At 54.5% G+C, this 12,951-nt stretch overlaps 2 protein-coding genes across 5 annotated transcripts; one reads left to right on the forward strand and one right to left on the reverse strand.

The window, feature by feature from the left end:
- Positions 1-126: 126 nt before the first annotated feature.
- On the reverse strand, positions 127-3,638 carry PGP (phosphoglycolate phosphatase). The gene is made up of 2 exons (XM_032125775.1): positions 2,894-3,638; positions 127-2,277 (listed from the first exon to the last, which is right to left on the reverse strand). Exons 1-2 carry the CDS (start codon positions 3,606-3,608, stop codon positions 1,952-1,954), a joined length of 1,041 nt encoding a protein of 346 aa, XP_031981666.1. The 5' UTR covers positions 3,609-3,638; the 3' UTR covers positions 127-1,951.
- A 216-nt stretch (positions 3,639-3,854) lies between these two features.
- On the forward strand, positions 3,855-12,931 carry E4F1 (E4F transcription factor 1). 4 transcript variants are annotated; one of them, XM_032125756.1, is made up of 14 exons: positions 3,855-4,158; positions 4,569-4,708; positions 4,836-4,932; positions 5,579-5,784; positions 5,994-6,114; positions 6,387-6,539; positions 7,020-7,186; positions 7,683-7,910; positions 8,206-8,311; positions 8,895-9,112; positions 9,955-10,153; positions 10,700-10,860; positions 11,608-11,670; positions 11,838-12,931. In XM_032125756.1, exons 1-14 carry the CDS (start codon positions 4,023-4,025, stop codon positions 12,183-12,185), a joined length of 2,343 nt encoding a protein of 780 aa, XP_031981647.1. In that variant the 5' UTR covers positions 3,855-4,022; the 3' UTR covers positions 12,186-12,931. The 4 variants fall into 4 exon arrangements, with proteins under 4 accessions (XP_031981647.1, XP_031981645.1, XP_031981646.1 ...); XM_032125754.1 differs by lacking the exon at positions 3,855-4,158 and adding an exon at positions 4,266-4,473; XM_032125755.1 differs by lacking the exon at positions 3,855-4,158 and adding an exon at positions 4,266-4,473 and having other exon boundaries at positions 7,686-7,910.
- Positions 12,932-12,951: the final 20 nt, after the last annotated feature.

A 12,951-nucleotide genomic window follows, 5' to 3' on the forward strand; every position in this document is an offset into this window, starting at 1 on the left:
CCGTGGCAGGGGGTGGCACTGGATGGGCTTTAAGGTCCCTTCCAAACTGCATCCCTAACTCCCAGCATTCCCACTGCACAGCTGCACTGAAGCTCACGGAGATAAGCCCACACAAGGAGACAACGCTGGGAACAGCAGGTTTGAGAGTTTAATGGGAATTCAAGTAGAGGATTAAGAACTGTTTGGAAGTCAGAACAGAGTTTTGAAGCATGACTGACACCGCCACCAGCACATTCCAGCATCCCCGAGTCCAGGCAATGGCTCCCTTGCCAGTGAGAGCCCTCGGCATGGACAGAACTGCCTGAGGGACGCTGGACACCTCTCCTGGCCTTTTCCTGACATATCCTGACACAAAAAGCACCAGATACAGAGACTGAATCCAAACCCACAGTTACATCAGACACGACCTGCAATGAGTCCATAATGTCCATATTTCCATGTTACTGAGATCAAGGGCAAGTTCTGCCTCTGACTTTGCAGTCCTTCATCTGGAGACAGAAGCAGGGAAGAGATTATCCACTTCCTTCCACAACTCCAAATCACAAACAAACAGCCTTTCAGAGGTTCAGCCAATGCTCTGGGAACACCGAGACCCTCTGGATTGCAGGGTTATTGCTGTACAAACAAGGTGACAAGTTACCAGGCAGGAAATGGCATCAGCACTGCCCAAGCTCCTCAGCTGGGCAGGAAGGAAAACAGTGCTTAAATTGAACTGTAGATACTGGAATCTATGGAATAAAAGCGTGTTATTTGCATATATAATTTTCAATTAATTCTGTAATGCAAAAGCTTTCACTGTGGGACTCGGGCAGCACAAAAACCACCCTGTGGTGAGCCCCTCATTGCCCAATCCCACCTGGAGATCAAATGGAATCATCCCTGAGCAAGCCAGCACCCCTCCTCACCACCCATCGTGCCTGGCCCATGCCAGCACACGCGGAAGATCTGAACCTCAGGGATGGGAAGGAAGCACGTGCTATTGTCACACACAGCCAGGACCCACAGGGTTCCCTGTGGACAGCTGTCCTGGGCACTACTGAGTGCATGGACTGAGCAGGAATTGGGATTGTGCAGCTAAAGCCAAGGCAAGTGGCTTGTTGATGCTGAGGGAAGTGCAGGAGCTCGGTATGAATTGATCCAGGGATTTCTGGGAAGCAGCAGGAGGGAAGGACAGTCCTGTGTGGCTACAGACTCTCTGCATTACCAAATGCAACAGTTTAGGAGAATTAAATCCGTGAAGTACATTCTTCTCATTCTCCCTCCTGGGAAACAAGATATATTATCATAGACTCTATTTATTTATAATTTAAATATATTCTGCTCTATCTTTATGCTCAGGGAGTGCCTGTGTGTACATGTGCTTTACACACACTCGACCTTGGACAGACACCGTGTGCAGCAGCCATGGTCTGGAATTGTGTGGGATCATCCCAATCTGCAGCACAAGTGCAATGTGCAGTGGTCAAAGGAGATGAATTTGTGCGACCTGACATGGGGCTGTGCCCCTGAACACGGCCCCAGTTGGGAAAAAGAATCACTCCAAGGGCAAACACCAGCTCCACAAGTATTTCCAAACAAAACCAGTTACTGCACATCCCAAGAGTCGTTTCCCTGAACAAACCAGGCTGAACCATGGCCCAGCCTGGCCAGGACATGGTCCTTCTCCTCAGATCAACCAGCTTCACTTCCCGAACTCAGCCCAGAGGACCCTGTGCCATGGAGTACCACAAACACTGGATCAATGCATTTATAATTAAACCCAGCCCCAAGCCCCAGCCCCGGGTGCCACTGTAATGCCCCCTTTGTTCCAAAGTGCATTTCAGACTGAGATGTAAACAGAATCATACTGAGAGGACAGAGAGGTGAAAAGCTAAGGGTTCTAACTCCGGGGAGTATCTAGTGCGCATGTTACTGTCACAGGGTGATGACCGGGGCTGCTGCCTCGGCCCCGTTACTCCCCCAGCACCTGGAGCAGGTCAGCGATGCTGTCGACGTAGTAATCAGGGACCAGGCGGTGCCTGGCAGGACAGTCGCTGTCCTGGTGGCCCCGCACCTCGTCCAGCGTCGTGACCCCGGTGAGGGTGAGCAGCGTGGTGAGGTGGCAGTCATTGCCCATCAGGATGTCTGTGTCCAGCCGGTCCCCCACCATGATGGTGCGGCCGGGGTCCACGTCGAACTCGCTGGCCACGCAGTCGAACATGAAGCGGTTGGGCTTGCCCACGATGAAAGCCTCACGCTCCGCCGCCGTCTCCACGGCCTTCACCAGGCATCCTGTCCCTGTGGGGAACAGGGAGCAGGGATTAGGGGCAGAAGGCTCTCAGCATCCACAGGAGCCAGGATGAACCTGCTCAGGACATTGGGAATGCAAAACCTCAGCTTTACAGGCAGAGGGACAGGTTAGTCCCAGGACAGGTGGTGCATAAAGCCTGCCAGGAGCTTGGAATTCCATCACACTGAGTGAAAAGGGAACTCCTATTTGCAAATAAAGAATCAATAAGGATTCTCTCTCTTTCAGGGGTGCTGTGAAGGAGAGGCTCCAGGACACCCAGGCTGCCTCAAAGAATCCCAGAATAGCAGGGGTTGGAAGGAACCTCTGGAGATCATCCAGTCCAACCCCCCTACAAGGCAGGGTCACCTAGATTAGGTAACACAGGGACGTGTGTAGGCAAGTCTGGAGCGTCTCCAGAGACAGAGACTTCATGACCTCCCTGGGCAGCTGTTCCAGGGCTCTGCCATTCCCCATGGGAAGAAGTTCTTCCTTAGGTTGACATGGAACTTCTTCTGTTTTATCAACACAACACCGAGGTGTGATGAGGCGCAGAGCTAAGCACGAAGACCCCCCCAGACCCAGGGGATCCAGAACCACCCCCTCCACGCCCCCCGCCCAGCGCACCGGGGATGGCGGCGCCGCCCTCGAGCGGCAGCCGGTGGTCGCGGTTGGTGCCGACGAGGAGACAGTCGGGGCCGCCGCGCATGAGGTACCGCAGCGCCTGGCACAGCTTCGCGTAACTGAAGTGCTCGTCGAAGCCCACGAGCACGGCGCGCACGGCGGGGTCGAGCGGCGCCTGCACCCAGTCCGCGGGCGCGGGGCCGGGCAGGGCGGCGGGCCCGGGGCCGAGGTGCGGGATGCCCACGGCCTCCAGCTCGGCGGCGAGCGCGGGGCTGCCCAGCACGTAGGCGGCGGCGCCGGGCGGCAGCGCTTCACGCAGGTAGCGGGCGGCGCAGAAGGCCGAGCTGAAGATGTGCCGGGGCTCGGCGGGCGGGAACCCGAGGCGCCGCAGCTTTTCGGTGTAGGCCGCGCGCGTCCGCCCGCTGTTGTTGGTCACGTAGTACAGCCGCTTGCCCGCCGCCGCCAGCCGGCCCAGCGCCGCCGCCGCGCCGCTCACGGCCGCCTCACCCCGCCACAGGACGCCGTCGCAGTCGAAGAGCAGCGTATCGACGTCGGCGAGCACGGCCCGGCCGACCTCACCCACCAGCCGCGCCGGTGCCGACATCGCGTCTGCTATGGCCACCCCGCCGGGCCCGAGCGCCCCGCGATCCCCATTGGCCGCGCCGCCCGCTCCCCGGGCCTCCCCATTGGCCGCGCTCAGCACGGACAGCGTCCCCATTGGGCGGCGGCGCCGGCGGCCACGCCCACCCCGCCGGGAGCGGGCGCCCGGTGTCCCCTCCCGGCCTCCCGCACGTCGCCGCCGATGGCGCCCGGCTCGCTGCGCTCTCATTGGCCGCCCCGCCCGCGGGCCCGCCCCCCGCGCGCTGCTATTGGCTGGGGCGCCCCGGGGCTCGTTAGGTAACGCGTTAGGCAGTGCTGCGGTGACTCGTCGGTAACTGCTCAGGCTCCGCTCCGCCGGGGCTCGGGGCTCAGGGGTGACCGGGGGGAGCCGAGGGACCGTGCTCCGACACCGCCCACCGGCGTCCGGAACCCCCGCGCGGCGGGCGCGTTCCTCGCCGAGCCCCGTCCCGTTGTTATGACGACACGGCCGTAAAGCCGCCATCTTGCGGCGCGTTGCGACACGGGGGCCGCGATGGCAACGGGCGCGGGGCCGGCGGCGCTTACGGCAGAAGCGGCCGGGCCGGGCCGGGGCGCGGCGGCCGCGGGCTCCGGGCCCCCCGCGCCCTCCGCTGCCCTCATCGGCCTCCCGCCGCCCTTCGGCGAGCAAGGTACCGCCCTCACAGGGCCCCGACCGGCACTGCCAGGCCTGGGGGCGGCGCGGCCCGAGGGGCCCGGCGGGTGAGGGGGCCGGGCCGGTGCTGTCAGTGGGGCGGGAGGCGGCGGGGTCTCCATGTGCCTCGCCCGGGATCGCCCCGCTCCGCTCCAGCACTCCCCGGCAGCTCAGCGGGCCGGGCAGAGCGGCGGTGCTGGGTGTATCACGTTGCCGGCAGAGGCTGTGGAGTCTCCCTCGCTGGAGCTGCTCCAGCCCGCCTGGACACGATCCTGTGCCGTGTGCTCTGGGGTGGCCCTGCTGGAGCAGGGAGGTGGAAATACGTTCTCCACCGTGGTCCCTTCCACCCTGACCCCATCCTGGGATCCCGTGGTGCCCTGGCCCCGCTGACGGAGTTTTCCCCCGCAGACGAGGATGACGTGCACAAGTGCGGGCGCTGCCAGTCGGAGTTCAGCTCCCTGGAGGAGTTCGTGCAGCACAAGCTGCAGAAGGGCTGCCAGCGCCCTCCCGACGCGCTCGCCGGGCTCCTCGGCCAAGAAGGACAAAAGGTGACAGCGGCTTCTCCGAGCCGGGGCTGGAAATGATTAGGATGCAACGGTCTGTTGGGTTGGAGGGGAGGGAGCAGTGTGTTTAGATAAGCAGAACCTGCTTGCTGAACGTGCTCTGTGCCAGCAGGTGGTTCCTGCGGTCGAGGAGTCCATAACTGTTGCTCACATTGTTGTTGAAGCATCTTCCATAGCAGAGGAGATCAGCAACGCCTCGGCCATCGTAGGTGAGCTCTGAGGTGCTGCCTTGACACCCCTGGGGGGTTTGGTACCTGTCCTCTTCTGGTGGCTTTGGGTTGTGGTTGGGTGCGTGACATCTCTGTGTCATTGGGATTTAGGGCTGGGTGTTCCTGCAGCGCTCTGGGAGGCAGCCCTGGGCCAGCCCTGCAATCCTCCCCACATCAGGATCATGGAATAGTCATGGAGTGGTTTGGGTTGGGAGGGACCTTAAAGCCCAACCAGTGCCACCCTCTGCCCTGGGCAGGGACACCTTCCACTATTCCCAGATTGCTCCAAGCCCCGTCCAACCTGGCCTTGGACACTTCCAGGGATCCAGGGGCAGCCACAGCTTCTCTGGGCACCCTGTGCCAGGCCCTTCCCACCCTCACAAGGAACAATCCTTTCATAATATCTCTTCTAAATCTACCCTCTTTCAGCTTAATTAATACAACTAATTAATACAAATTAGATGTTAAACTCTATTCTGGAAGTGCCCATTTTATGCTGCCATAATGAGAAGGTTGCAAAGACTTGAGTTGCAGGTTTAAAATACCTTTTCTCCTTCTGTCTGCACAAAATGCTGAAACAGTAGATGGTTTGTTGGGTAAAGCTCTGTCCTGTAAAGAACCCAACTGTCTCCCCACCTTTTCCCAGGCAGTGGGCACATCAAGGAGGTCATTGTAGCAGGAGATCATGTGTTTGAGAACCCAAATGGCCACATGGACGGGGAGGTCAGTGAGGAGCAGGGCAGCCCCGAGGAGCAGGAGCAGGACATTTCCACTGAGCTGATCAAGGTGAAGCTGCAGGTGAACAAGGAAGGGCGATACGTGTGTGAGCTGTGCCAGAAGACATTTAAAACTGTGAGTATCCCCTCTGCTGATGTGGGTTAGGGAGGTATTTAGGCTGACTGTAAACTAGGAGATCTCAAAACTTGGGAACAGTGTGCTTTACTACCTGCCACACTTCCCAGAGGGAAGTTCTGCTTTCACAAGGAGCCTTGTTGTTCTTTACAGAAATCCAAAATCTTTAAACTGTTTAGCATGTCTCTTAAAGGAAATTCTTTCCCTAGGCCAGCATCCTCAAAGCTCACATGATCACTCACAGCAGCAGGAAGGACTATGAGTGTAAACTCTGTGGAACTTCCTTTAGGACAAAGGGGTCTCTGATCCGACACCATCGGCGGCACACTGGTAAGAGTTCTCCAAAATAACAGTTTCTTGTTACTGGAGCTGTCTGTGGTTATCCATTTGCCTTGCAGTGGAATTCCTTGCTGCTTTCCATGTTTCGCTGAGCTGAGACCATTGAGCTCCCCAGCATTTGGGGTGCTGGGAGGCAGGGAAAGATTCTGGATAGGCGCACATGTGTGCTGTAGAAAGCTGAACATGTTCTTCAGCTTGTCACACAGAGCAGATCCTGGCACTGCTGGCTTTAATATAGCTGCTTTGATTCTTGTCATTTCCAGATGAAAGACCTTACAAATGCAAGAAATGTGGGAAAAGCTTCCGGGAATCAGGAGCTTTGACTCGACACCTTAAATCTCTGACACCTTGCACTGAAAAAATTCGCTTCAACATGACCAAAGAAATAGTTGTCAACAAAGATGATCTACCATCAGGTCAGTGATGCTGTCAGGACCTGCCTCGTGTCTGATAAAGCCGAACACTCACAGCACTTGGAATATAAATTCCTTCTGGCACAGGTTGCCCAGAGAAGCTGTGGCTGCCCCATCCCTGGCAGTGCCCAAGGCCAGGTTGGACGGGGCTTGGAGCAGCCTGGGATAGTGGAAGTTGTCCCTGCCCACGGCAGGGGGTGGAACTGGATGACCTGTAAGATCCCTTCCAATCCAAACCATTCCATGATTCTCATTTATGATAAAAAAGTATTTCTGTGGTATTGAGGTTATATTTTTTACACCAGAAAAAAGTAATTTATAGAGCAAAGCTATTACCTTGAAGCCGGATGTGAACTCAAGATTATGTTTGAGAATCTGGTACAAAGGTGGCTTTAACAGGCCCCTCATGCTCTAAGGCAGATTTTTTTAGGGCACAGGGAGTTGCTGAGGGGTGCATTTCCCCACGTGGTTCATCCCTTGCAGGATCCTGCAGCTCCAACACAGACACGGTGTCCTCGATAGCGAGCGAATCCATCGAAGCCTCCCCTGTCATCCACCTTGTGACAGATGCAAAAGGCAACGTGCTCCATGAAGTCCATGTCCAGATGCAGGAACTTCCTGTGGTGGATGCAAAACCCCTGGAGCCAGATGTGAGTGTGGTTTGTCTCAAACATCCTTCGTGTGTTTCACGCAAAGAACATTTCACCTCATGAGCAAAAGTGTCTTGGGTGCTGACAGTAAATCTGAGTGTGGAATGAAGTGGTTCTTTTGGTTGTTTTCCATGTGGGCAGGTGCTCTGCTCTTTCCTGGGCCCCAGGGAAGTCGAATTGCTCACCTCTTTCTGCTGCTGAGCTGAGCACTGTGTGTAGCTTACAGGGGCTGGGGCTTCACCACCACATCATATAAAATGAGGGGATGTTTTTGTTGACCATTCCCTGCTGTAAGACTGTGGTAGGGGCAGAGGCTTGTCATCCCTTGGATTGTCAGTACAGATCCACCTCATCTTCCTCCTCAGCCCAGTTCCCTGGTTGATCTTTCAAACCCGTGGCACAGCATTGGACACCCCAGAGAGAGTGACCCTCGCAGCAGTGTTGCTGTAAGAAAACTGTGGATTTGCTGTGCCAAACTTCCTCTTTGTTCCTTCAGCAGTCACATCCCGAGGAGCTGCCGTGCGAGGGGGAAGTGAACAGTGAGAACCTGCTGAGGCAGGCCATGAGGAATTCGGGAATTGTCATCGAGAGAGTGGCTGTGGAGGAGGTGCAGAAGCCAGATGAACCTGTGGCAGCTGCTCCAGAAGAGCTGGAAAACAAAGGGGTGGAAGTAGAAGAGGAGCCATGTGGGGAGCAGTGTGTTAAACTGGAACAAGCAGAGTCTGTATGTTTGTATTCCATCAACAGATTAACTTTTTAACCTTCCTTGTCTGTATTTGGTTGTGGGCAGCACTCTTGTCCTCACGTGTCTCTGCTGTGCCTGTGGCTTTGTGTCAGGTTTTAGATTGTGCAGGTGTGATTTAAGGGAAATGTTACTTCACACACATGCTGTCCCTTTCCATCACAGAGATCTCTTTCCTGTCAAAGCTGGAGTGCTTAATTGGGAATTTGGGTAGCAATCCTAACTGGACACACCAGTACAAAAAAGAAAAGCGGTATTCTCATTTTCTCTCCAACAGACACCTGCAGAAAGAACCAACGGGTACAAACGTTACGTTTGCTCTCACTGTAATGAAGCCTTCAGTGAAGCTGCTGCCCTGGAAACACACAGCAAGAGTCACACAGGTAAAGTACTGCTGGGGCTGTTGTCTGATGAGCTGTGGCTCAGTGACCTCAGCCATGTACAGCTCCTCTGATGAGGAGAGACTGCGGGAGCTGGGCCTGGTCAGTCTGGAGAAGAGAAGGCTGAGGGGGATCCCGTCAATCCATACAAATCTCTCCCAGGGCTGTCAGAGGATAGTGCCAGACTCTGTTCAATGACAGGAAAAGGAGCAATGGCCAGAAACTAAAACACAGCAAGTTCCACCTCAGCATAAGAACCTCTTTCCATGATGGTGGCAGAACACTGGAACAGCTGCCCAGGGAGGGTGTGGAGTCTCCCTCTCTGGAGACATCCCAAACCCACCTGGACATGTTCCTGTGTCACCTGCTCCAGGTGACCCTGCCTGGGCAGGGGTTGGACTGGATGAGCTCCAAAAGTCCCTTCCAACCCCAGCTATTTTGGGGTTCTGTGAAAGCCCACACATGTGGTTGACAATACAATTCCTCTCCTTCTCCAGGTTGATTTTTTGTAAGAATTCAGTTACACCTGTACCAGATGCTGCGGGTTGCCCTGGATCAACCACACGCTTTCTCTCTGTCCCTCTAGAGTACAAACCTTTCAAGTGTGAGGAGTGTGGCAAGGAGTTCACCAAGGGCTACCTGCTGAAGAAGCACCAGGAGGTGCACGTCAACGAGCGGCGGTTCCGCTGCGGGGAGTGCGGGAAGCTCTACAAGACCATTGCCCACGTGAAGGGGCACCGCAGGGTGCACTCGGACGAGCGACCCTACGCCTGCCCCAAGTGCGGCAAGCGCTACAAGACAAAGGTGGGCCCCCCTCACAAAACCTCCACATTGGCCTGGCTTTGCTCCTCAAAGAGCAAGTGTCAGCTTGCCTGCCTCTTATGGGATGCCCAGAGAACTCTGGCTGTCCCATCCCTGGAAGTGTCCAAGGTCAGGTTGGATGGGGCTTGGAGCAACCTGGGATAGTGGAAGGCGTCCCTGCCCATGGCAAGGGGTGGAACAAGATGTTCCTTAAGGTTCTTTCCAACCTAAACCATTCAGTGATTCTGTGATCTGAAGCTGCAGAAAGACATTTTGGTTTAGTGGGCAAAAGAAAGACAGTCTTTGTAAAACCATCACATTTCTGAACTAACTGTTCCTTAATGTGTGGAACAAATATGTAATAATAGTGTCTTGGTTCTGGCCAGGACTGGGTTAGTTTTTGTAGTAGCCAGGAGGGAGCACGGCCAGAACATTCTGGTGCGGGGGAAAGGAGTTCCTTCTGTCTATTATCAGGGCAGGTGAATTGCTCACCTCTCTCTTGTATCCTCTGTCATCAGTACTGTTGTTTGTTTTCTTATTTCTGTTTCTGGTAAATTGTTCTTATCTCAGTCCATGATCTTCACCTTTTGTGCCTCCAGTTCTCCTCTCCAGCCCACTGCAAGGGGAGGGGGAGAGGGAGAGGGGGAGCAAGCGAGTGGCTCATGGTTTGGAGAGTCCCAGTGGAAGCACTGACTTGGAGAGTACCATTCCTAAACCACCACCCAAGAAAATCAAACCCTTGTGTCCTCTAAGAGATGTTGAGTTCCACCCTGGAAGTTAAACCCTGCATCCATGAGTTTGCCGTGTCCTTTCTGAGCCCTTCCCTTGCCTCCCTGTGCGTGCAGAACGCCCAGCAGGTGCATTTCCGTACCCACCTGGAGGACAAGCCCTACGTGTGCCAGTTCTGCAGCCGGGGGTTCCGGGAGAAGGGCTCCCTGGTGCGCCACATCCGCCACCACACCGGAGAGAAGCCCTTCAAGTGCTACAAGTGCGGGCGCGGCTTTGCCGAGCACGGCACCCTCAACAGGCACCTCAAAACCAAAGGTAAGCAGGGCTGCCCTGGGGAGAGGCTGCTCTGGGGTTGGGTTTGGACAGGCTGCCCTTGGGCTGGGTGGGAATGGTGGGGAGGGTGGATCTAATGACCTGCGTGGAAGTGGGGATGTTCTGTGAGGAAAATGCCTTGAGTAAAGTCCTCACCAAAAATCTGGTTTGGTGGGATTAGTTGCACTGGATTTGCTGCTCCTTTAGCTCCTAAGCAGGGATTTCCGCTTCAGGTAGTGCTGATGGTGTTATTCCAAAGGAATAATACAAATTTACTGGAGGAAAAAAAAAGTTTCATATGAGAGGAAAAAAAAGAGAGAGATACTGAAATGTATCAGCAGAAGATTGGTGACGTAAAAAAGCAGCTGCTCTGCTCTAGGCTCAGTTGTCTGGTGTCACATGGGCTCTTCTGGGCTGTTCCTTGGCCTGTCCTGGTGGGCCAAGAACCTCTCATGTGACACTGGTCACTTGTCCATGGCATCCCCTTGCTAGTGCTGCTGCTGTTGGAGATGCTCACAAAAAAGGATGTTTTTCTGGAATTCCATCCAGGTGGCTGCCTCCTTGCTATGAAAGAGGTGGAAGAAGTGATAGTGTCTGAGGAAAGCCAGTCTGCTGACAACTTAGCAGCCACGGTGCTTTCAGAAGATCCACACACGGTGCTGGTGGAGTTCTCCTCGGTGGTGGCAGACACTCAGGAATACATCATCGAGGTGAGAAAGGGCAGCCAGCCTGCTCATTGGGAATTTAGCACAGGATTTGGTCAGGAAAAGCTGCAGTTGTTCATGTTCCTGCTCCAGCCTTTTGGGAGAAGGTAAAGCAGGCTCTGTGCTGCCTGCATGGCCCCAGGAGTCAGTAGGATTAGCCTTGTTTGGAAGGAAAGCACTTGGAGCTTCCCCACCCTCCCAGAGTGCCGTGTGTGGGCAGGAAAAGGAGAAGGGAAGACTGACAGTGGCTCAGCAGGAGGCTGAGCCTGAGAATTTTTGACCACACCACGTTTTAGGTCCTCACAACCTTGCTTCAGCTTTCCCTAGTATTTTCTTCCATTTCTATTTATCTTACTTTGTCCCAGACAATCTCTGTTGTTTCTAACAAAGGCTGCCAAAAGCAATGAATTCTGTATTTCACTTTATCCCCTCCATCACACAGAGACAGTTCTCATCCAAGTGGGGTAACACAGCTCAGTAATTGAGTGCTGTGGTAGTTTCTCTCCAGTAGGAGAAAAATCTGCTGCTTGGCCAAATCCTGCTGAGGGAGGACATTCTCTTTCAGTTATTTGTGAACATTGTGCATTAATTTTAAGTAGTTCCTGATAAAGGGATGGGGAGGGAATGTCAAGGAGTTGTCTTTGGAGTAGCTACTGCATGTGGGGGAACAGTAAGATGTTAGTGAATTATATCTTGGTGATAAAAATCTTTTTATATGACCTAAAAAGGGAATTATCTTATTTTGTTTTTCAGACTTCTACTGAAGACATGGAGACCAGCGAAGCTACTGAAATAATAGAGGGAACAAGACATGAGGTAAAGCAGTCCTTCAGTGACACGAGGGGTGAACAGCTGGAGCAGCCTGGAATGCAGAGCTGCTCCTGTCACTGCCCCGTGGTTGTCAGGCATCTCTGCAGTGATAATCGCTGTTAATTCTCCCAGTAAATGCACCAACCATCAGTGCAACCCCTCTCCCCTCGCAGGTCGACAGCCACATCATGAAGGTGGTGCAGCAGATCGTGAACCAGGCCAACTCCGGCCACCAGATCATCGTGCAGAACGTCACCGTGGCCGAGGGCGCTGCGGCCACCGACACCGCCGACACCATCACCATCGCCACGCCCGAGAGCCTCACCGAGCAGGTGGCCATGACCCTGGCCTCGGCCATCGGCGACGGCGCCGTGCTGGCCACCGACGGCGGCCTGGCCACGCAGGAGGCCACCGTCACCATGGTGGCGTCCGAGGACATCGAGATCATGGAGCACGCGGGGGAGTTCGTGATCGCCGCCGCGCAGGAGGGCGAGGTGGAGGTGCAGACGGTGATCGTGTGAGGGATGGCGCAGCTGCAGAACTGCCTGGCTCCTCCAGGCACTGGGGCTGGTCAGAGAGCAAAGGGGGGGAGTGTTCTGGAGGGAAGTGGCTTCACGGGATGGTACACGCCCAAAATGGGATAGCGCAGGCCTAAAACAGGATAGGACAGGCCCGAGGTGTTCTCAGGCTAAAACCAATACCAGGAATGAAACCCTTGGCCTGGTGGCACTGAGGAGACTGACAGGTCACAAGTGGCACTCAGTATTCTGTACAGCAGCCTCGAATTAAGGAAGATCCTTTGGGCATCAGTTCCCTCTGCCTACGGGACAGCAGTGGTCTGGTTTTTAAAAGGATTCAGAAAGTGTAGCAAAGATGTGGGGGTCTCATGAGAGATTATTTAAATATATGCATTTAAAACAAGTTGAGAAAACCAAACCTAAGGAGTTGTGGTGTGTGTTGAGCACCACTGAACCACTCTCATGCCTTTAACCTCACTCCTTCAGGCCTCCCAAGGCATGGTACTGCAGTATTTCTCTTTTCTTTGATATCCTGGACAAGTAGCCTTATGTACTGGTCTGTGAATGCATTATTGTGCCCTGCAATGCCAGCCAGGCTGCTCTGAGAGCCAGCCTGGGGGCTGGAAAGCCATATTGTATAGGAATTTGGTTTTTTTAAACCATATATGATTTTTAATTGCATATTGTACAGATTCGGCATGTAAATAAATACATTTTTAAAAATAAAATAATTTAAAGTTCCTACGATATTTTTTCCCAATTTCTCTTC

Source organism: Corvus moneduloides, chromosome 16 (genome assembly GCF_009650955.1).
Source record: "Corvus moneduloides isolate bCorMon1 chromosome 16, bCorMon1.pri, whole genome shotgun sequence".
Taxonomy (NCBI): domain Eukaryota; kingdom Metazoa; phylum Chordata; class Aves; order Passeriformes; family Corvidae; genus Corvus; species Corvus moneduloides.